Source organism: Ictidomys tridecemlineatus, chromosome 9 (genome assembly GCF_052094955.1).
Source record: "Ictidomys tridecemlineatus isolate mIctTri1 chromosome 9, mIctTri1.hap1, whole genome shotgun sequence".
NCBI lineage: Eukaryota > Metazoa > Chordata > Mammalia > Rodentia > Sciuridae > Ictidomys > Ictidomys tridecemlineatus.
The window spans coordinates 124,600,723-124,622,014 of NC_135485.1; the positions used below are offsets into that span (position 1 = coordinate 124,600,723).

Below are 21,292 nucleotides of genomic sequence, written 5' to 3' on the forward strand. Positions count from 1 at the left end.
TCAATAAAAGTATCTCATTCCTTTTAGTAGTAAGATCTGCCAAAATATTTGCAGTATGATTCACATGCACACTTTCAGAAATACATCTCATATATAAATGAGCCATATCAGTGCAAATAACGATTGTAATAGAATTGTATTAAAATCTGTCCCATAGTATTCATTTGGCAAACATTACTATTTGTTTAAATAAACTTGTGAAATCCTGGAAAACATTGTGTGCAAACCTTAATTTAGAACATAAACAGATCTTATCTCCCATTCTTAAGTAGATAATGTAGTCTGACTGGCTTTAAAAGGTATTGAATTATTTATGCATATTTATGTCCATTTAATTTCCCCAAAGCTGGTTTTCAGAGGAGTTTTAGTAGCTTTGATACAGAGCAACAATTCTATTTGTAATCTTTTGCTTGTTGCACAGAGAATTTTCTTTCTGAAACTGAATTAATTTAACCAACACTCTGTCCTCTGAATTAACTTTTCTGATCATTCTTTAAAAACAGAAAAAGTATGAATGGAACAATGTGGAAAAAAATGTGTTCCTAGAAGTGTTAGATTTTATTCCATGTATAATATCTCCTTATAATGATTGCAAACTAGTATTGTCAGTATGTTGAAAAGATCAAATCTGCTTTACTCTGAAAAGGTAAAAATAAAAATATTAAATCATTTTTTTAATTTAGAAAGTACTTATTATCATAATGGCTTAATTTTTTCTTCCATGGCTGGAAAAAAATAGGCATCATTATGAAGAAGATTTCCTCCCATGTATTTTCCCAGTTGTTTCATCACTAATCTAAAATTCTGACTGATGAGAAGACAGATCTAACCATGCATAGAATTTGGAGTGACATTAATCTATATTTTATAAATACATAGAGATTTTATATTTTGACAGCCTCCTTGGAAGAGATGAGACTCAACATTTTCTTTTTGTCTTTTCTTTATTCAAAATTATAATTAGAGCAGGAATATATTTATGAAATGTCATGCCATAAAAACAAATTACGATGGCTGAATGTTCCATATCAGGACTTCTTTGTAGATTTGGAAGATTTTCTTTGCAACTATGATTTATTTATTCATTTCTTTTTTCTTTAATTTCAAGAGTGATTGTATAACCCAGTTTTCTAATTGACAAAAACCAAGTCAATGTGAGGCAATCATTTTTCTTCTAATTGATTTGCATAGTTATTTTAAATATGTATGTATTTGTGCTGTAAACTGAATATCTATTCCACAACTTTAATGGATTGTTAGATAAAAATGTTATTGATAATCATTTGTGTGGAAATGAAAACCATATCATTTTGGGTATGGAATTCAAGAGGCGGGAACATTTTACTTTGTTATTACTAACTAATATTTGCTGAAGGCTTACTATATGTCAGGCTCTTTACTAAATATTTTACCAATGTTAACTCTTTAAACCATAAAAAGAAAGAAAGGGAGGGAGGAAGGGAGGGAAGAAGGAAGGAAGGAAAGAAGGAACCAACCTAAGACCATGAGATTAATCAAGTTGCACAAGGTCACACAGTTAGTGAGTAGAACCTGCATTTGAACATTAAACCAGTGGTTTTCAAACTGTAACTCATAACTATTTTTTAAATGAATATGAGGCCCTGAGTTTGATCACTTTTAAAATAATGAAAAATACAGAAGAAAGTTTGAGGTAGAGGGTGAAGAAAAACCCATATTTCATCTTTAGAGTGCAAACACAATGTGAGCTGTTATTTTGGATCAGAATGTAAAAACAAGAAAGGTAAATGGCAGGGGAATAAAGCAGCAAATAGAAGAGCATCACATAACAGAAAATAAAGTGTCAGTGTGCAGAAATACTGCTTAAAATTGTGTGTGTATACTTGTATGTAGTGTGTTGTGATTTAAAGTAATTTATTTATTAGTATGGATTTTGGCTCAGAAATTTTGAGAAACACTGCAGCATGCCATACTTTCTTTTATTTGGGCACCAGTTGCTGAGTCTCCTTTAATTTGTTTTATGAACTTGCCTTTCACCTCTCTTGCAAAATTGATAGTCAAATATAAACAACATTTTGTTGCTGAAAACGATTTTTCCAGTTAGCCTTCTCTTACTGTCTTTGTCTTAGGTTATGCTCCAAGCTTTTAAAATTAAAATTATTTTTAAAAAACAAACAAACAACAACATCAACAAAACACTAAACATTTGGTTAAAACCAGAGAATCCCTGATATTACTGCTCATTCATCTGTTGTTGTTTTTCATTTGTTGATTGTTAATTGGGTACAAATATGTGCAAAGGATTCTTTAGTTTCTAGAGATATGAAAGAATAAAACTAAGTAGTTACTATCCTATTTAAAAAAATACTGAAGACTGGAAGAATAAAAGAAATAATCAAGTTAAAAGCTCACATTTTTTTAAATGAAGAAACCTAATGAAGAGACTTTGAGCGAGAGGACAAAGAAAAACCCATTCTTTCATCCTTAGAGTGCAAACACAATGTGAGCTGTAATTTGGTCCAGAGTGTTGAAACAAGAAAAGTGAACAGCAGAGGAGGATGCACCCACATGGTGATCTCCTGCCTTGCTGTGTTAGCAATCAGTAGCAAGTTGTCTTTTATAAATTTTTTAGTTGTAGATGGACACAATACCTTTATTTTATATTTTTATTTTTGTGTGGTGCTGAGGATTTAACCCAGTGCCTCACATGTGCTAGGCACTCTACTGCTGAGCCGCAACCTCAGCCCAGTGGCAAGTTTTCTAAAACTTAATTTTAAATTTTTGCCCAGGCTCTTAAGATATCATAACTTGTTATATTTTTAAAACCTGTTACAGTAATGAACAATCCACTCCCTGTTAATCCAGCAGCTTCTATAACCCTTTTCTAATTTAAAATGTTTCTAAGTAAGAGGGAAAAAAAAAAAAAACACCTTCCATAACAAAGATATACTGAATTTACTTATTCCTTGCTGAGTAGCTACTGTTTGTCCTTAGTATACATTTTCTACTCCCCAAAGGAAAAGTAGCTGCTTTCTCTTTTATTTATCTCCTACTATTTGTCTGTGTTTTTTTTTATATGTGAGATATTTCTAACACACACATTTAATATACAGCATGCATCTTGACCTGGAATTGACTACCGACATTTAACTGTTGTTGATCAGACAGCACTTCTTTATCTCTTTAAGTTTTAAGTGCTGTTTCTGACGAATGCCAGTCCTTTTAGTCTGCTCTGTAACAGATACACTGGGAATCAATATACCATCTAGATGTCATAGAAGAAAAGGAACATTCAGGGTGGGGGGTACTGTTTAAACATGGGAGGTATTATAGCTTTTATTTTGTTTTTCTATTTATTGGGCTTCAGTAAAATCAAGGAATTAAAAAAAATTAAAAATACAAATTTATGGTACCACAATAGTAAATAATGGGTGTTAAATTGTTTAAATAAAACATAAATGCTGAAAAAGAAACTAAAAATTATTCCATAGTGGGGTATACTTTATACATTTTTTTCTTTGCTAATAAAGTACATTAAGTATTGTAGCCTCGGCACTAAACTTAGATAAAGTTATATGATTTTGATTTTGTATTCCACGGCCTTGGGAGTTTTTGCACTCTCATCACCACAAAAATGATTTCAGAAGAGTTCATCCTATATTTGTGAGATTCTGAGGGAAGTCACAGTAGGTGCTTTTCATTATAACAAACATTTACAGATGCTGTGTCCTTTAATCTCCCCCCACTGTAAATAATATGTAATTATTTTATTGTAAGGAGACTCTGATTTAGTGAGGTGCAGGAGCTCTCCAAGATCATGTATTTTGGGGTGGTAGGCCAAGAGTCCCCTCAGTTCTGTACCTCTTAGTGAGCTGGTCTATTTTAGGTATAACCAAAAAAAAATATTTTAAGTTCTATACTTTCTTTATATTAATTTTGTTCCCATATTTAACTATCCTTCTGTCTATATTGGCAAAAGGCAAGAGATTTACTTTTTGGAGCAATTGCACCATAGAAGCTTTTGATATGAGAACACCAAGCACAGAGGAGAAGGGTTTAAGGTAAAGATGGAAACCAGGAGGATTAACTGAAAGCTTTGAGTATAGAATAGGATGGCCCCCAGGTCCTATGCATTGTCATAGTATGGGAACTCTGGCAGCCAGACTATACCAGCTCCACTTCATGAGACAGAAGGGTGTATTACTCTCTGGCCACACCAAGTGATTCAAGTGAAAAGACCTAAAATGTACTAATATTTAAATATTCCAGTTGAATCTCATCTGATCTCTCTTCAGTGTAGTCTACCAGTTCACATTGCCACTTATGCTCCATGTACTTCAATGGGCTCTTACTATCCCTTGTTTGAAGTGGAGGTGCTGCTAAGTGTTAGTGAACATTTAAAAGACAGCCTCCAGTGTGAACGATGACCAAGACTAAGGCAAATAAAATGATAAAAATAAAACAGAAGAAACATAGGCAATTTAGGAAGCAAAAGTGCCTTAAAATAACAACAACAAAAATGACCTAGAATAAATAACCCTCAGAGAAAACTACCACATTAATAGAACAAGAAAATGATGTAGTGGAAAATAGATAATCAAGAAAAAGCAGTAATAAAATTAGTAAAAGAGTTGGAAGGTAAGTGCAGATGTCTTCTGAAAAGAATATCAACATGATGTGGGGAAAATGGCCTGGAAAGATGCAATTAGAGGACTAGAGCAGGGGGTGTTTGGATTCACAGACATACGCTGGTCTGCTTCCATTTCTTAGTAAATTACTTAATGTGGGGAACCATGTATAGCAAAATGCTGTAACTTTATATACAATCTTAATGAAGATTCTTCTTATTCAATGTGAGGTAGTAGTTTAAAATATGATTATGGAACTCTTTCCCTAGAATTTAATAGAAGTGCAGCAAAGTATGAGCATATACTACACACACACACACACACAAATACAAATACATACACACTTATCTATGTATGTGGACTCTGTGGTTCATTTATAGGATTATTGAAGCTTTTTTTAAGCTTTGTTTTTAACATAGGAAATTGGTGTAAGTAATTTTGTGTGACTGTGTTTCTAAATTTACATCTATTAAGCATTTGCACTGTGTATAGCAGATTGGTTTTCTACTAGCAATTACCTACTTGTGGAAGTTTTAAATGACTCTAACAGAGGTTAACCCAACACTTAATTTAAGCAGCCTCCAATGACATTGTTTTTTAACATTAGTCAGAAAATGATAAACTGAAGCAACTGAAATGGATTGTGGTTAATATTACTGTCAGGGTGATGAATAATCCTGACATACACCAGCAACACACTGCCAGTCAGTAATCTTTCTCCAAGTTAGGTATTTATTCCCTAGTCATGTTAAGTTACAGTGGTATAGATAAACTATTTATTGTGTTATTCATAAACGAATTATTTTATTTGCATAGCATTACAAGTTTCTTAGGGTAAAACTATTAACATACCTTCTATTTTCTTAGTTTAGTGTAGTCTGCACAAACTCAGGTGAATATGCGGTAGGGAATATCTATTATGGGTTTACATAAAAAGTGTTTTCAAAACACTTAGGAAATGTTGTGAGTTTTTTAAAAGTTTAATAGTAGTGCTATACTTCTGATTTCAGGCTGGAGTATTTTTTAGTCATAAAAATAAATTTATGAGCTGGGGCTGTAGCTCAGCGGCAGAGCACTTTCCTAGCATATGTGAGGCACTTGATAAAACAGACTTTCCTTTTGAATTGTCTTGGCACCTTTATCGGAAATTCATTGGCCATATATGTAGGTCTGTTTGTAAACTCTGTTCTGCCCACCTGTATGTATTATCTATCCTTGTATCAGTACCACACTGTCTTTGTTACTGTAATCATATAGTACATCATGAAATCAGGTTAAATGAATCCTCCAGATATATTCTTCTTCAAAATCTTTTGGCTTATCTAAGTCCTTTGCTTTTGGAGAATTATCTTCTTAATTTCTAATTTTACAAATAGTTTAGTAGAATTCTTGAAGCTGTAGACCATTTTGTTTACAAAAATGATATGTTATCACCTTTTCAAATATTTTCTCTCTTCTATTTATGTAGTACTGCTTTAATTTCTTTCCATTGTTTTGTGACTTTTAGTACCCAATTCTTATATTTTGTTACTTCATCCTTAATAATTTATTCATTTTAATGCTGTTTAAAATTTTTTAATTCCAATTATTCATTGCTAGTGTATAGAAATGCAATTGAATTTGTATACCAACCCTGCATTCTGCAACCTTTTCTAACTCAAATATAAGTACTAGCTGCCTTTTGTGAACTTTTTGATACTTCCTGCATAATATGAACATGGCATCTTAGAATGCAGACTTCCTGCACTGTGCAGTGTAGACAGAGTGTTTTGTCTTTGGTCTTTGGTCTTGAAGAAAAGCATTCAGTCTTTAACCATTAAGTATGATATGATATTAGCTGTAGGTTTCTTGTAGATGCTTGTTTTTTCATTTTGAGTATGTTTAGATTTTTAATCATAATTTTGTATTGAATTTTGTTACATGCTTTTTCTGAAGATGATTGTATGATTTTTCTCTTTTCATCTGTTAGTGAATTATAGTGATTGATTTTTGAGTATTGTTTTCCTGGGATAAGCCAATTCTTGATGTAGTATTCTTTGAATAATTGGCTGGATTCAGTTTGCTATATTTTCTTAAGAATCTTTGTACCCATATTTATAAAAAATATTATATATACTGTCTTCATCCAATATTGGCTTCAAGGTGAGGCTTATATGATAGAATGAATAAGTGATTGATTGATTTTGATTTAGTGACACTAGGGATTGGAGCTACTATTGAACTACACTCAGCCCTTTTAACTTTTAATTTTAAGTTAGGATTTCACCAAGTTGCCAGGGTGGTCAATAGCTTGCTCTCCTTCTATGTCAGCTTCCCAAGTCTCTGTGCCACTGTACCCAGCTTACAAAATGACTATTAAAGTTGTTCCCTCCTATTCTGTTTCCTGGAAAAGATCTAATTATTTTATTCCTGAATGTTTCATGGAACTCCTTGGCGAACTCATTCAGTCCAGAAGACTGAACAGGGAAGGTTTTTCAATTTATAATTTAATTTCATTAGTATATCTACGTCAATTCAAGTTATCTCTTTATTCCCAGATAAGTTTTAATAGTGTGCATCTTTTATAGAATTCATTTATTTCATCCTAGTTGTCTCTTCCCTCATTCTTGGTATTGATGACTTGTTTCTTTTGCCCCACCTCCCAGTCTTGCAAGATAATTTAGTTTTCTATTGCTTTTTTTTCTATTTTCAATTTTATCGATCTTTGCTTTTCATACATTTTCTTTATACTTGATTCAGATTTGATTTCTCTTCCTTTTTAGTATTCTAAGATGTAAACTTTAAACTATTGGTTGAGCCTTTTTTTCCTTTCTAATATGAATACTTAATGCTACATTTTTTTTCTTAAAATACTGATTTGGCTGGCTTCAAGAAATTTTTATATATTCTGTTTTCCTTCAAAGTATTTTCCAGTTTCCCTTATGACTTTCTTTTTTGACCCATGGGTTATTAAGAAGTGTGTTATTTAATTTACGCATATTTTGAGAGATTTGTCAGGTATCTTTCTGTAATTTATTTCTGGATTAATTCCATTATGGTATATTGTCAGTTCATTTAAATTAGTCAAAATTTGTTTAATGGCTTAGAACAGGGTCTGTCTTGGTTAATGCTCAATGTATACTTCAACAGAATACACATTCTTCTCTTAGGTAAAGTAGAATATACATGTCAATTTGGTAGAGTTAGTTTTAATATTATTCATACCTTCTATATCCTTACTGACTTTCAATCTACTGGTTTTATTGGTTATTGAGAGAGGAATGTTGAAGTCTTCAACTATAATAGATTTGTCTGACCTCCAGAACTTTTCTATTGTTTTAAGTAACCCAGGTTGTGGTACTTTGTTGTAGGAGCTCAAGGAAACTAATACAGTGCATATTTGTTTGGGATTGTTATATTTTCTTGGTAAATGTATTCATTTATAATTATATCATATCTCTTTTTATGCCTGGTAATGTTTCTTTTTCAGAAGTCTGCTTTTTCTGATGTTAATGTAATCACGACAACCTCATTTTGGCTATACTTAAGAGTTTCTTTTTTTTCATGATTTAAGAAACATCTATGGCTATATATTTAACATTCTTTTCTGGACAGCATATAATACAGTCTTTTATATCCAGTGATAATCTTTCCATTTTAATTGGGAAATTGAGACCATTTATATTTAATGCACCTTTTTATACAACTGAATTAAATCTAGCTTCTTGCTTTTTTTAATTTCATGCAACAGTTGTTTGTATCTACGATTTTTTTATCTGCTTCTTATAAATTATTTTTATGAATCCATTTTATCTGACATTAAAAGAATAGTAGTAAAGAAATAATATGTATTTTAAATTTTTCCCATTTTAATAAAAACGAAGTGGCAGCTAAAGTATAGGTAATAATATTAGAATGATTCATTTGTTCTTGAATGAACAATAACAAATACATAACTATATAAGGAAATAACTGCTAACAACACATTCTGGAATTTGGAGTAATTGTTCCTTAACTTGAGCCTGTCTCTCAAGGGAGAAATTAGACAAAATGCTTCATTACCACTTCTTTTTGACTAGTAGCTTAATTTCATTGCCTCTTGGTTTGATGTGTTAGTCAAAATTCTCCAGAGAAAGAGAACCAGTAAGATATCTAATATATCTTTATGTTTATCTCTATATGAGTTTTATCTGTAACCTGGCGACCAGGCATGCTGGTGGTATAAGTCAGTCTGTATTCTAAGGCCTGAGGACCGAACCAGTAGCTAATGGCCTCAGTCTCAAGAAATGAGATCTCAGCTTAAGCATTGAAGCATGGAAAGAAGAAAATTCCTCTTCCTCTGCCTTTTGATTGATTTCAGTTCTCAACATATTGGAAAAGGCAATCTATTATACTGAGTCCACCAATTTAAAAGCTTACTTCTTCAGAAAAGAGCTTCACAGAAACACCCCAAAGTAATGTTTAATCTGGGTACCCTGTAGCCTAATAAATTTTGGTGCACAAAATTATCACATAGTGGTTTGTGTTCATGAAAGTATTTTTCCCCAGTTGATAAAGGTAAATTAGTAATCCATAAACTAAACAAAAGATTATTTTGTTTTATTTTTATGTAATTTTATGCTACATTTAAAAAATCTTACCTTGTATAGAGACAGACCAGAGTCTCATCCATCTATTGCATGCAGTGTTTAGGGACACCAGTTTCTAACTCAGGGCTTTACTCGGAGGATCACAAGTTCAAGGGTAGCCTGAGCAATTTAGCAAAGCCCTAAGCAGCTTAGTGAGACCCTATCTCAAAATTAAAAAAAAAAAAAAAAAGGAAAAAAGTTAAAAGAGCTAGGAATGTGGCTCAGTAGTTAAGTGTTACCAGGTTCAAACCCCATTACAAACACACACACACACGCACACACACACACACACACACACGCACGCACGCACACATTGATCAGCACTATCCCCAAATCAGATGATTAAATTTAATTATCCCACCAGCTTATATACAGGTGTAGAGGAAAAATACAATAATGTTTTTACTTTAAAAAGGATAAAATGTAATTTCTATGTGTTCCTGACCATCCAGCTTATCACCTTGTGTAGGAAAGGAAAGTAAGGTATGTACTTTTCTCCTGAGCACTTATGAATCTAATGGACTTCAACAAAACTGATCTCTCCAGCAACCGAATAATTTCTTTGGCCAACAATCTAGCTGTTTCCACTTGTGCAACTGGAGGATTTTGCTTGCCCACTGTCAGGACCATCTTTAGAACAGCACTGGGGAGGATTCAAGGGCTCAACTATTTTAGCTGTCCACTTCTGGTTGGTATAAATGCTTTAGCCTGGGCTGTTTAATAGATTATCACTGATCATTGCTTGCTGGGAGTGCCTTTTTCTGGCAATGTAACTGCCTAACACACTTGATCATTTGCCTATTAGATCTTTCATTGCTAGAAATCAATTCCAAAATCATTGCAACTTTTGAATTATTAGAAGTTGCAATTATTCCAATTACTAAATTACTAGAGGTTATTGTACTAAGTTGATTTTACCCCATTGAAAGCCAACACATACCTCCATTGATACTTTTTTTAAAAAGTATTTTTAGAAGTAGATGGACATAATAATACGTTTATTTTACTTATTAATTTTTATGTGGTGCTGATCATCAAACCCAGTGCCTCACACATGAGGGGCAAGCACTCTACCACTGAGCTACAGTGCCAGTTTCTTCCTCCATTTATACTTTCCCAACAATATTTTGTGTCCTTGTTTGATATTTTAAGTCCAGTAATGGTTTTAAAATACTTTACTACTCCTTAGATTTTTTCCTATTTATTGACATTTTAAGCTTGTCCTACTTTATGTCTAATTTTTATATTGAGGCTTAATATTTTTCCAAAAATTCAAAAGAGAGACTAAAACAACTATCAGTTTTCATTTTTATAGATCTTGGGTTCTTCTTCCTTTTGTAATTGTGATATTTTGTTATTCTCCATATGTAAATCCTTGAAGTGTTTAGGGCTGTTAACTCAGATTTATGTTAAACAATAGACATACAGTTTCCCCACTTAGGATTGAGTTGAACAGAATAAATATAGAATTTCCCAACTTGTTTTGTTATATTCCCATAGATTTTTAAACAAATAGAAAAGGAAATTCAAAACCTGAATGTTCCTTAAGTAGTTTCTAATTTTATGTCTCCCCATTTTATAAAGCTAGAGGAAAATGGATATTTGTATTACTAATAACTTATTTTTAAAACCTATAGATGATTTGATAACTTGTAGATAAATTGATATTAATGATCTTAACTGTTTTTAAAAATGGGTAGATGACTTTACCTGTAAGTGAATAGAATATTTATGTCAACATTGGGTCTCTTCAGTGTTTTTCATTTTCATAATTACTTAAAACATTTTTATTAAATATCTTTGGATTTTTAAGGCTCTTTTTTGGTTCTTCCAGGCATTTGGTTCAGCACTGGCATTGGTTTATTAAATTATTTTTATCAAATTATGTGACTTTCTCAAGTGGAGAGTATCAGTACTTACTGCAGCTGATTAACAGAACCATGAAGGCATCACTACTAAATCTACCAATATGAATATCTGAAATGATTTAGGTTCTACCTTGGCACAATAGATGAACTGGAATGTTTTGTTTTTCCTGGGATGTGTTTGTTAAATTGAAATGGAAAGATGGCACTTGTAAGAAAGTGTGTTTTTAAGGAATTAAAAAGGTGTATCAAACTTGAAAGCCAAAGTGCTTATTCATTAACTCTAAAAGCCACAGTAGTGTGTTGATGAAAAATTTTTTTTCTTGACAATATTAAATAAAGTCTAGGTCATGTGAACATGAGTGCCAAACTATCTCAGTCACATACGGCATATAACAAAATACCCTAAAAGCCAAGGTTGTATAAAAATGCTGATCACGCTGCTTGTTATACTTGTCATTTAGATGAAAGAGCTGCTATGCTAGAACTGAAACAAAATAATCGCTATACTCCCTAGTAACAGTGGCAGTGTGGCTTAAGTGACAGAGACGCGTATTTTCTTTACTAGAGGCTCGAGGAGAAAGGCAAGTGGTGATACAACCAGAATCCATTGTTTTCTTTAAATTGCTTCAGCAACACAGTGATTCAAAGCTCTCCTTTGAGTTCTTTGGTGTGAGTATACAGATAATGAAAGTTAAGAGGGAAGTGAAACAATAAATTTTGGTGGCAACACTTCTCTTTTCTGTTCATTATTTTTTAAAGCTTTCTACCAAACATCTTTTCAATTTCCCCAAACAAAATATGCATTTTTCTTTCGATTTGTGAAGCCCTCCTCTAAAGGGATATCCATAGATGTTATGTAAGTGAGGATAATAAATAATGTCTTGTCGAAGGGGGTATTTTATCTAAATTTCCCATTCTTCTAACCAGTTTTTTCATTGCTTTGACCAAAGGACCTGACAGGAACAGTTTTAGAGGATGAAGAGTTTATTTGGGGTTCACAATTTCAGAGGTGTCAGTCCAAAGATGGCTGACTCCATTGCCTCTGGGCCCAATGTGAGGCAGAACACCGTGGCAGTAGGGTGTGGAGGAGGAAGGCATCTCAGGACATAGCAACAAGGAAGCAAAGAGAGCTTGGCTCACCAGTGACAAAATATAAACCCCAAAGGCATATAGCCCTCAGTTACCTATCTCCTCCAGCCACACCATACTTGCCTACAGTTGCCACCCCATTAATCCTTATCAGTGGGTTAAAGCATGATTATGTTATGCCTCTCATAACTTAATAATTTTCCCTCCGAATGTTCTTGTATTATCTCACACATGAGTTTTTGTGGGACACTGTTTATCCAAACAATAGCACCATGAAAGGATCTTAACTGCCTTGCAACTTCATCACTGATATTTTCATCAGTCTACAACAAGCCAAGGCGTCCTAGGACCTCTGGTCACTTGGGCTGGAGGTAGCTTGGAATCTTGCTGCTGCCTCTTGATAGGTAACCATGATTGGCAGTTACTTCACGTTTTCCAGACTTTTCCCCCCACCTGTTAATATGTCAGCATATTAAGGAGTTGTAAAGATGAGATGATTTATGTATGACTCTTAGAACCCTCCAGTGGATAGTGATCTTGTCATCAGAAGGAATGGCCCCTTTAATCTTACATAATAGTGTTTTCCTGAAGTGTGCCCAAACCCAAATCATTATTCTCTAATCGAGAATGACCATCTTTATGGTGTAATGTTTCCTGATAGTATAGCCTCTTCATCCTCTGAATCTGAATTTTTTTGTTTAATTTATTAATGTAAATCAAATAAACTTACACATGGCAGTACTCTCTCCTATAACCTGCATTTTTATAACATAGACCTATGAAAGAGCATTGGGTTCAGCCACCTTGTTATCTGTTCCTTTCCTGTCTTTGCCTTCACTTTACACTGGCTCTCTTTCAATATCTATAGGCCTACCCACTTCCAGGACAGAAGAGAACAATGTACAACCCCTGTTTGCATACAGTCTCTTAAATTTATAGGACAGGCTTTGTCTGTAGCCCTAGAACTAAAGAATATTTCCAGTTTCCCACTCATACCAAATGATGATGACATTTACAGATAGCTGTCAGACTGTCATCAAGATCCTAAGTAGAGATGGAAAGCAGTCATACTCTTTCACATATTCTTCCTGAAACCTTTTCTTCTTTTGACATCTCTTCTGACATCTCAAAAATGTATCTTCATGAAACGATATCCCTCATATCCTTCTGTGTTTCTAAGACCCCTGTTTCTGAGTTTTTTTTTTTTTGCTCCCAGGGTTGCCTTTTCTCTTTCTCTTTAACCCTCTTCTTATCTTCAGATGTTGAGGTTTAATGATTTTTCCCAAAGAAGCCTTCATAAAAAGTATGAAAAACTCTTTTGAGACTTGTGGATTTTAGAAGTTTGTTAATTCAAACAAATATCTGCTATGTAGAATTCCTGAGATTTCTTGGCAGTCCCCTATAACGTTCTTGCCCACTGGAACTATCAGCATGGTCCAGTAGTTTGGAACTTTACTTCTGAAGGATTGATATAAATTGTGGCAGTTCATATATAACTCTCAAAAGGAGAGAAGGAATTATGGTGCTGGCAACTGCAGTAGCAGTGCTAATCACAGCTACACTTAATGAATGTGCTCTATGTGCTCTTTGTGCCAGAGCTCTCCTAAGCACTGATGTCTATCTGCCTTTTATATCAACCTATTCAATAAAGAGCATATTTGAAAAATGGAAATTGTCAGAAATTAGTTAAAACAACTTGTAAGATAGCATAGATGGGTGGATAAAATGGCCAAAAGAAGTGGTTTTGATACTAGGTTTGAGACTCCTAGATAAAAGTTGATTTTGCTTTAGATTTCTTAAGGTACTTTATCTCTTTATTGTCCAAATAGGGATACCTAACTCATATATTTATTGTGACAATAATCATGTTTTATTAATTGCAAAGTTTAAGCTGTTGGTGTTTTTTGTTAGGTATTTCAGGTTAGGGTTCTTAAAATACCAAAGAAAGAATGAAAAAAACCAGATTCCTTTTCTATTTTTTATCCCTTTTATTAGTAATTAGACTTTGTTGTGTGCCTCTTAAGTGATCTGTGAATGTAAAACTGTTTTATTTCAGTTAATGTGATAGAAGATGATTTTAACTTCCTTGATATAACATATACATTTTAAACAACAAAATTGTAGTTCCTTGGATTTTTTGCTTTTGATTATGTTCTTACAGTAGGAAATGCCATTGATTGGGACTACTGTGCACTATAAAGCTTCTGACAGTTAATATCAAGTTCTATGTGTTTTTTTTATCCTGCTTTGGCATTAGAGGATTGTGATGTTTAATTATGTTCTTTTTTATTAGACTCTAGTAATTTCATCAGGCTTAATCGATGGTCTTTTTTCTTAAATATTTTTGATCAAATCACCCAAAAAATAATTATTATGATCAATAATACTTTAAATGTGACATTTTTATTAATTAGCAAAATTACTTCTCAAAGAAGTAATAAAAGTGTGTTTTTATTATAAGATGTATTTTTATTGTAACACTCTTCCAGAAATGATTGTAGAATTTTGTTTATCCTGTCTTGAACAGTATCATTACTATCTCATAAGCAGAATACTTACCACGCTACCAGAGATGTCACCGTTGTTATTTGTGAAATTATTTAAATATTATAAATAATTTTTCTTTGTTTTTCATGCCATTTTCAAGAATTTGAGGGGCTGGGGATGTGGCTCAAGCGGTAGCACGCTCACCTGGCATGTGTTCGGCCCGGGTTCGATCCTTAGCACCACATACAAACAAAGATGTTGTGTCCGCCGAAAAACTAAAAAATAAATATTAAAAAAAAAAAAGAATTTGAGTTTTTTTGCTTTTTAAAAATGTGTCTTTTTCTATTTTATTCCGAGTTCTTATTTCCATTTTTTAAACAATAATTCATCTGTTGCTAGTTTTGATATTCTAAATCTTAACTGTTTTGTTTTATTTGAGACTTTCTTTCATACTATTGTGATGGACATTTTTGTTTTGTAAAGTTAAAATCTTACTTAATTATCTTCATTAGTTATTTGTGGTGTTCAAAATTTTAATTTTTTTTACTTTTCAGTTTTCTAGGACTCTTTTTATTTGCTTGATTATGAACCTGAATTATACCACTCTTATAATCTCTAATCAATACTCGCTTTTTATTGATTTTTCCAATCACCTATGACCATTTTTAAACAGTATTTTTTGTTTTCTTTCTTTAAAAAATTTTCTGATTAAAAATAAATCCCCTGTCAAACTTATTCAGTTGTACAATAAAGCTCAATATAGGATGGTAGTGCTTGGCATCTTCCTGAACTGCCTAGTAATTGTTACTCATAATATAGTGTATAAGCAAGAGGAGCCATCAGCATTTACTTTGAGTTCTCCTGTGGTGATGAATAAACATCTTGAAATGCTGATTTAGTCAATCTTTTTAAAAATGCTATAGTGCACTTTGGTGTATGACTGACTCTTGCTTAGTTAAATGTTTTGCAGCATTATAACATAGTTGGATTCAGCTCATTTTTTAAAGCAGTTGTCAGAAAAATATGGGCCAGCATGGTAGAATGTATTAGCTCAATACATTGTCTCCATTTTATTATGAAGCTGCTGAGGAAGCTGTGATATACAGCACTGTCATTACAGATCTATTGTTAGGACGGTTCCACAGTCTTCTTTGCACTGCCATTAATTTATAGCAGTAAACAATATGTAGCCTTCCAACTGCAGCAAAGCAGAATCTTTTAATGAGGTGGATGTTATTACCACAATAAATCAGTGCTTTCGCGTAATGTATAATTCAATGTGTGTATTCCCACTGTAACTTCTCTGAGTAAGCTGATAGTGTATCATTGTCATTGCACAGCACCACTGGTCTTTTTTTTTTTTTTAACCTTCTTTTATTTGGGGACTTCTTTTTTATATGCTTGCAAATAAATGTGGTATGTCTTGATAGCCGTCCTATACCAGGATTCAGAAACCAACTGTAACAATAACAGCCAGAATCAATACTGTGGGTTCTGCCTACATGGATCTCTGCATGATGCCATTTTTTTCAGATGCTAGTGAAATCAATCCTAATTGGTTTTAACATTATATTCAAGAAACGTGATTCTATAACTATTGATTTGGGGGAGGGGATATTCATTTGGAGAGTAATAAAAATAGGAGCAGATAAAATGAATGCTTAATATGCTGCAGAACCATACAAAAGGAGCATTGATTCTGTTTTTAATTCATATAATTTGTCTTCTAGTGATTTTATTTCTTTCTTTCCTTTTGCATGGCTCAGTCTTTAGGGACAACAACTACAATACATTTAAAGGCTTTCCACATTGGTCCTATAACAAAGAAAGAATTCTTGGAGTCAATTCCATTCTTAGCTGGCATACATTTAGCAAGTCATATATAATTCTTTTGTACAGAAATCAGTGCTTTAAAATATGTGTCATTTTAAAGTTAGTATACTATAACACTGACTTAAAATGCTAATCAACTAAAGACTTTAAAAAATCTACTTGTAAAGTAAAATAATGACTTAAAATAATGTTGATTAGAACCAGAGCAAAGAAAATAGTACCAACAATAAATAGTAGTTCTGGAAAAAAAAAAAACAAAAAAAACACTTAACAGCTACTTTAAGATAGCCAAAAGATGAATTTAAAATGTTACTTAAAATCACATAACATGAAAAGCAGTTCAAAAACTGATCTGCATATTGCTTTATTTTCAGTAGAACATTTCTGAATTTATTCATTTTAGAACATTATATTTTATTTAGTTTAGCATTTCCCTTTAATCCTATATATAAGTAATCAGATTTTTTTCTTTCTCTTAAAAATGAGGAGTGATTAACTCCTAGGATTTCACAAGATTTAAAGCAAAAGACATTTCTGTATCTTCTAAAAGAAGTCATCTGACATATCTTTTTTTTCAGTGAATTGGTTTTAATATTTTGAATAGGAAGATAGAGATCCTCTAACAATCAGAATGTTTTAAGAGAATGTTGTTATTTAAAGTAGTTGCTCTTAACATTCTTGGAGCCCTACTTAGTTCATTCTTATTAATTTTTGTTTTAGTCTTTAATTTCTGATTTTACTCATACTAGTAGAAATTTCTGGTCACATCTTTTTCTTTCATGTGTGCGTCCGTGCGTGTGTGTGTGTGTGTGTGTGTTAGTTACTGGGGATTGAACGAAGGAGTGCTTTACCATTTAGCTACTCTTCAAACTTCTTTTCTGTTCTTTAATTTTTTAAAATTGTAGAGGGAAACAATACCTTGATTGATTGATTTTTATGTGGTGTTGAGGATCGAACCCAGTGCCTCACATGTGCAAGGCAGGGGCTCAACCATTGAGTTACAACCCATCCCTTGTTCTTTAATTTTTTGAAAGTTTGAGGTAAGATCTGGCTAAACTGCCCAGACTGGCCTTGAACTTGGGATTCTCCTGCCTCAGCCTCCCAGGTAAATGGGAGTGCCATGACACCCATCTTTTTAATTTTTAAAAAAATTATGGATGGGGCTGGGGATGTGGCTCAAGCGGTAGCACGCTCGCCTGGCATGCGTGCGGCCCGGGTTCCATCCTCAGCACCACATACAAACAAAGATGTTGTGTCCGCCAATAACTAAAAAATAAATATCAAAAAAATTCTCTCTCTCTCTCTCCTCTCTCACTCTGTCTTTAAAAAAAAATTATGGATGGATACAATACCTTTATTTTATTTTTTTATTTTTATGTGGTGCTGATGATGAAACCCAGTGCCTGACACGTGCCAGGAAAGCATTCTGTCTTTGGGCTATAGCCCAGGTCCTCTAGTTGCATCTTAATCCTTTTATAATCTCTTCTTTTGTACTAATTACCCCTTCCCCAATTTTGTTGCATCCTCTTCCCAAAGCCCATTACAGTGCAATCCTCCAGCTTCAAGACTGAGTCTGTGGTTGTTGCTTCAAATTAACTTAATAGAATTTTATAGGTAATTTCTGAAGTATTGTATAGCTAATGTTCACTTCATGTAGTTGTCTTTATGAGATGCTTATTTTAGACTGATTAAGAGCCTATGTGCAGCAAAAACTTGACTTATGGAGAAATAACAGGTTTATCCATCCACTTACTTATATGTATATTTTTAACCTGTTTTAAAAAATAAATTTGTTTTTTCATCCACCCTAATTGAAATACTTTGCTTTCGTTTAAGTAGTCTATATTTTTAAAACTTATTTTCACACTTACTAATAGGATAACATTAGAAGAAAGGAAGAGACAAAGGATAATTTCATTTATGTGTCTTGTTTTCTCTCCATTGGCAGCCAATAGGAGCTTTGAATCCAAAAAGAGCAGCATTCTTTGCAGAACGTTTTGAATCATGGGAAGATGATCAAGTTCCAAAGTTTCATTATGGTACTCATTACTCAACTGCAAGTTTCGTTCTTGCATGGCTGCTAAGAATAGTAAGTTCTATGTAAATAATAAACCATGACTAAGTATATTGAAGGTTGTAGAGACTATGCAATGATTAGAAATTATCAGCACCTTTTATGAATGCTAAAAATCTTTTGAATGATTGAGGTTCTAGTTTTAAGTAGCTCTGTATCTTATGTAATATGTATTTTTGTAACGTTACTGTAGAATTGCCTTAAACCTATTTCACTTAGAATTCTTTGAATTTTTTCTTCAATTTGTCTCTTCAAATTGTTGCTTTCTTATCAGATTAACAAGTTCTTTTTTCAAAATAGTCTGGTAAAATAAGAACTAAATAGGAGTTCATTAATACAGGCATATAATCTTACATTTGGGTGCTTCAGTTGCCCCCCGTAGAATAAGGTATGTTTGTAGGTAATCAACACTATTGCATGTATTGATAATATATTGGTCAAACAAGAAATATTTCTCTAAAATTTAAAGGTGATTCATCTACTGAAAAGTAATTTCTTTGGGAAAGCATTAGCAGCACATCATTAATTAAAGCTTGTTACAAGGGTACAGGCAGACATAAATCCTAGAAGTAATTTATAGTGCTTAGCTAATTTCAAGCAATTAGCCACTAATATGTGTTTAAGTGTTTTTTAACTAAGAGGAAGCTTTTAAATGTTTCAAACATTTTTCTTTTCTTAATCATAAATTAAATATTGGTAACAATAGGAAAATTGCATATTGGACTATTCCCTTGTACTATGAAGAAAATGCATTTAATATATCTGAATGTTATTAGTAAATTGGTCTTGGTAAGGAAGAAAATCTGAAGAAAGTGTTTCAATTTTTGGAAATATTTAGAAATATTTCTTCTGAAACTAAAACAATTTAAGAATGCTAATATAATAATTTAGTTGTAATTCCCATTATATGTATACCTGTATATATTTCTAGCTAATACCTATTAGTAATTAAAATATTTAGTTGCAAAGATTTATAAAAAAACATATTTTTATGCTTGAGGGAACATATGGATTCTTTCAATTGCTTATTTTTATTTTTTATTTTTTTTAGGAACCTTTTACAACTTATTTCCTAAATTTGCAAGGAGGAAAATTTGACCATGCAGATAGAACTTTTTCATCAGTTTCCAGAGCATGGCGAAATAGTCAGCGTGATACATCTGATATTAAGGTACAAAAAATGTTTCATTGTACAGTGTTTACTGCCTATGTGTTCCTTGTTCAATGAATGTTAAAATTTCTCTCCTTCAATAATGCCCCATTTACTGAGGATAACCTCAGAGGTTGAGGCATTAATTAATGGCCGAAAGCCACTTAAAAGAAATTTCTCTCAATTTTTTTCTGTGTCTGTTTTCACCTGCCTGTCTGTATATTCTGAATATTTGTCTACTGCCTGTAGTTGGAGAATGTTTTTTTTTTCTCTCTCTCTTCCTTGAAATCATTTTTTTTTAAGGAAAAATAAAGAAAGTGTAATCAATGTGATAGATGGCTTGTAAGGCATTACGCTCAACAGAACTTCAAGCTCAATAAATCAATTACTATTGTCTGAAAAATACTGTGAGAAAAATCTTAGGCATATCCCATGTCTCCATTGTTTTTGATGAACACATATTAGTTGTATATATTAATGAGGTTTGGTGTGGTATTTCCTACATGTATACAGTGTTCTCTGATGACATGCATCCTCCCTTTACCACATCCTCCCATGCCTTTCTCAGTCTCTAATAATCACAATTCTACTTTCAGGTTGACTTTTTTTAGCTTACACATATGAGAGAAAATGTGCAGTACTTGCCTTTTGGTGTCTGGCTTAATTTCACTTCACTTGTCCTCCACTTTTACCCATTTTGCTGCAAGTGACAGAATTTTATTTTCATGACTGAATAATACTTGATTGTGTGTATATACCACATTTTCTGTATTCATTCATCTGTTATTTGGCACCTAGGCTGATTCCATATCTTAGCAATTCTAAGTAGCGCCACAATAAACACAGGCATGCAGGTTTCTCCTTGGTATGCTAATTTCATTTCCTGTGGATAAATACCCAGGAATGAGATAGCTGAATAATATCGTAGATCTATTTTTAGTTTTCTGAGGAACCTCCATACTATTTTTCACAGTAGCAGAAATAGTTTACATTCCTACCAGTAGTGTTTAAGAGTTCGTTTTCTACACATCCTCACCAGCATTTGTTATTATTATTTTTAACATAAGCTTTCTTACTGGGATGAAATGGTATCTTATTGTATTTTTATTTGCATTTCCCTGATAGCTAATGATAATGATAATTTTTTCATGCATTTATTGTATTTGTATTTATCTTTTGAGAAGTGTTTGTTCAGGTCATTTGCCCAGTTTTGAATTGGATTACTTAGGGTTTTATTTATTTATTTATTTATTTTGAGTTCTTTATGAACCCTCTGTCATGAAAAGATGCAGGCTGTCTCCATTCTGTGACTGTTTCCTTGCCATACAGCAGCTTTTTAGTTTGACATGATCATATCTGTCAGTTCTTGCTTTTGTTACCTGTTTTTTTAGGGCCCTACCAAGAAAATAATTTCCTGTACCAGTGTCTTGAAGTATTTCCCCTGTGTTGTCCTCTAGTAGTTCCAACCTTCCATTTAGGGATTTGGTCCTTTTGAGTTGATTTTATATGGATGAGAGCCATATTTCTATCCTCTAAATCATCATCTTTACCTGCTGCTTATTCTAAGCTTGTACCAG

The 21,292-nt window shown here is 32.8% G+C and overlaps 1 protein-coding gene across 5 annotated transcripts in view; it reads left to right on the forward strand.

Annotated features, from left to right (window-relative positions):
• Nucleotides 1–21,292, forward strand: part of Lrba (LPS responsive beige-like anchor protein) — a 648,575-nt gene that overhangs the window by 475,960 nt on the left and 151,323 nt on the right. For all 5 annotated transcript variants that reach the window (XM_040293201.2, XM_040293202.2, XM_040293204.2 and 2 more), the window contains exons 45-46: nucleotides 18,440–18,580; nucleotides 19,617–19,736. In XM_040293201.2, coding sequence (XP_040149135.2) covers nucleotides 18,440–18,580; nucleotides 19,617–19,736 — 261 coding nt within the window. The remainder of the gene's footprint in view (nucleotides 1–18,439; nucleotides 18,581–19,616; nucleotides 19,737–21,292) is intronic.